The following is a 2,500-nucleotide window of genomic DNA, read 5'->3' as shown; positions in this document are numbered from 1 at the left end:
TTAAAAAAAATCAAGGCTATTAAAGAAAATTATGTAATAGTATTGATATTATTTAACCTTCATACAACTCTTCATTCTAAATCACAAAAAACAATTATCTGTTCTGTTAAGACAATGACTCTACAAGTATAAAACATAGTAACACTTTCAATGACTAAACATCTCATATATTCTGAGAAAACATATGGACTACCACAAATATTCACTAAAAAGAAAAGCAATAATATATCTAGTTTATATTCCAAGCAAAGGCAATGATAAACGTCCCATAGATTCTGAGAATATTTGAAGCCTACCATATTTTCTCACCATGTAAAAAAAAAAAGATATATCTAGTACAATAATATATATAGTATATATTCAGTAATAGCTTCCAAGTAATGCCATTCCATGAACTACCGAAAGAATACTCCGTGAAACCCACCTTACGCCATTGAAGTAACACACAGCACGCATATCTTCAGGGAGTTCCTCTGGATCTGGCCATTGGAAGTTGTCGAGGATAGGAATAATATTACACCCAGACTGGAGAGCTGCAACGATTTCCTGAAAGAGAAATTTACAAAAGTTGTTTTGCTGCTGCAAAAGATATTGTCAGGTTTATTTTTGAACATTTTAGAATGGGTGTAGAAATATGGTTCATTCATATTGGAAATCCGAAAGGGAGATGAGAGTTTGCAAAAAGAAAAAGGAAAAAAATAACCTCTCTTTACGTACCCTGTGAACCCAATCTTTGCACTCTGTATCGCCTATACATCTGTCCAGCGCATTGGGTGTTAAAACTAGTAAAAAGTTCTTTGCTTGCCTAATGGAGTTTAACAAATTATTGTCGAATTTTCCTGCTTCTAATCTCTCCACATCAATAAATACTGAGAATTCTTTGAGCTGCATGTGGACCTTTAATAAGCTGGAAAAGACAAGAGGGAACATTACTAAAAAAAAAATAATAATAAATAAATAAATAATAATAATAATAATAATAATCCTCATTGTTTGTAACTGTAAGATTCATATCAACAAAATATCAACCACCAGCTGTATGGACAGTCGAGGGGAAGAGTCTTACCTCGCTAGCTGTGAGCCATTGGAACGTCGATAGCTGATAAAAACGTCTAGATTCTTGTCTACAGGATCACCATTGGAAATCTGACCAACAGCATCTGCAGATAAGAGAAAAAACCCACTGTTAAACCCAATACTATACTTTCATTACTGCCTGCATATTTACTGAATCTGGTATAATATATATTCAATACCTAACAAAAAAAAAAAATAAATAAAATAAAAAATAAAGTGTAATAGGGTGATATTCACAAGTACATATAATTTCAGATACAAAACATGTTATACAGTACAATATAAACATAAAACAATCTGAACCCAAAACCACTTACAATATTCTCTAATTTTTTCTCTAACTTTCTGCCGGTGAATTGAGTTAAAGATGCGGCACTCTGAGATTAGCTGCTCCTCTGAGAGATATCTGGAAGGTTAAAAGAGGTTTTAAATAACAATTCTCCATACACTGTTCTTCAAAATATTATGATCATATAATTCAGCCTATAAGATATGCCATACAAAAATGAAAATGGCAACTCACCTCAAGCAATCTCGGGTAACTCCAGCATTCAGCATACTGTAGGTATAAACTGCAAAGTCGGGATCCACTTGTAACATAAATTCGTTGAGCTTTGTGGAGTCGCAGGAAGAGAAGTCTGCCATCAACTTTAATTTTTTAAGCTCCCTCAAAAATCTTTGTCTGAGAATGCCATTTTTCATACCAATGTCTTCGCACAAGTTCAGCTCTGTCATTTGCAAAAGGAGATCACCGTCTACACGGGAGGCAACAAAGTCATCGGCAAACTCAGAGAATCCAATTCTTTTGACCCAATTTTGTACATCTTCTGGCGTCCACAAAGGCACCTGTTGGCTCAGTATGTGTGGCACTTCCTCTCCTATTAGTTTGAGGGCTTTTACTGCATATTTACTGGCAATGGCATTGGGAGAACTGGCTACCTCCTTGAGTGGTTCAACGGCACCTATTTCTCTGAAGAGCTCAAGGTTGCCCTGTCGCTTCTTGATGCCAGCTTCCATACAGAAGTGGAAAGCTGCAAGGTTCCGTGCCTCCTCCCTCTTACTGCTAAGAACAGGAACTAGCCTCTTCAGCCAGTTTGAACTCTGTCCATGGCGGTGAGCAACAGTTGAGTTGGCAAATTGGTCTGGCATCTGGTTCATCACAAAGGGTTCTACAAGATCAAGAGTCCCTGACTGTAACACAGCTGCTTCCAGCTCCTTGTTAGCAACCAGGGTAGCTATGGCAAGACAGGCATAGTACTTGATGTTGTCATCTGTGTGGAAGGCCAAGGGGAACAGCCACATGGGGACATTACGGCGTATCATCTGCTGTTGGTTGTCTGAGCCACCATACAGGGACAAGTTGGCCAAAGCCCCAGCACAGTGACGTAGGGTTTCCACATCAGACTTCCTACATTCAGACAGC

The 2,500-nt window shown here is 37.7% G+C and overlaps 1 protein-coding gene across 9 annotated transcripts in view; it reads right to left on the bottom strand.

The window, feature by feature from the left end:
- The window catches only part of Sarm (sterile alpha and armadillo motif), a 475,169-nt gene that overhangs the window by 2,495 nt on the left and 470,174 nt on the right, over positions 1–2,500 (bottom strand). For all 9 annotated transcript variants that reach the window (XM_086555226.1, XM_086555228.1, XM_086555227.1 and 6 more), the window contains 5 exons: positions 1,601–2,500; positions 1,395–1,483; positions 1,067–1,160; positions 718–907; positions 425–546 (listed from right to left, as the gene is read on the bottom strand). The exon at positions 1,601–2,500 is cut by the window's right edge and continues 539 nt beyond it. In XM_086555226.1, coding sequence (XP_086411352.1) covers positions 425–546; positions 718–907; positions 1,067–1,160; positions 1,395–1,483; positions 1,601–2,500 — 1,395 coding nt within the window. The remainder of the gene's footprint in view (positions 1–424; positions 547–717; positions 908–1,066; positions 1,161–1,394; positions 1,484–1,600) is intronic.

Source organism: Penaeus japonicus, unplaced genomic scaffold (assembly GCF_977035675.1).
Source record: "Penaeus japonicus unplaced genomic scaffold, GWHDUDI00000001_assembly GWHDUDI00000030, whole genome shotgun sequence".
In the NCBI taxonomy this organism is placed as follows: domain Eukaryota; kingdom Metazoa; phylum Arthropoda; class Malacostraca; order Decapoda; family Penaeidae; genus Penaeus; species Penaeus japonicus.
Note: the sequence above shows the minus strand (reverse complement) of the source record. Positions and strands in the feature narration are given on the sequence as shown.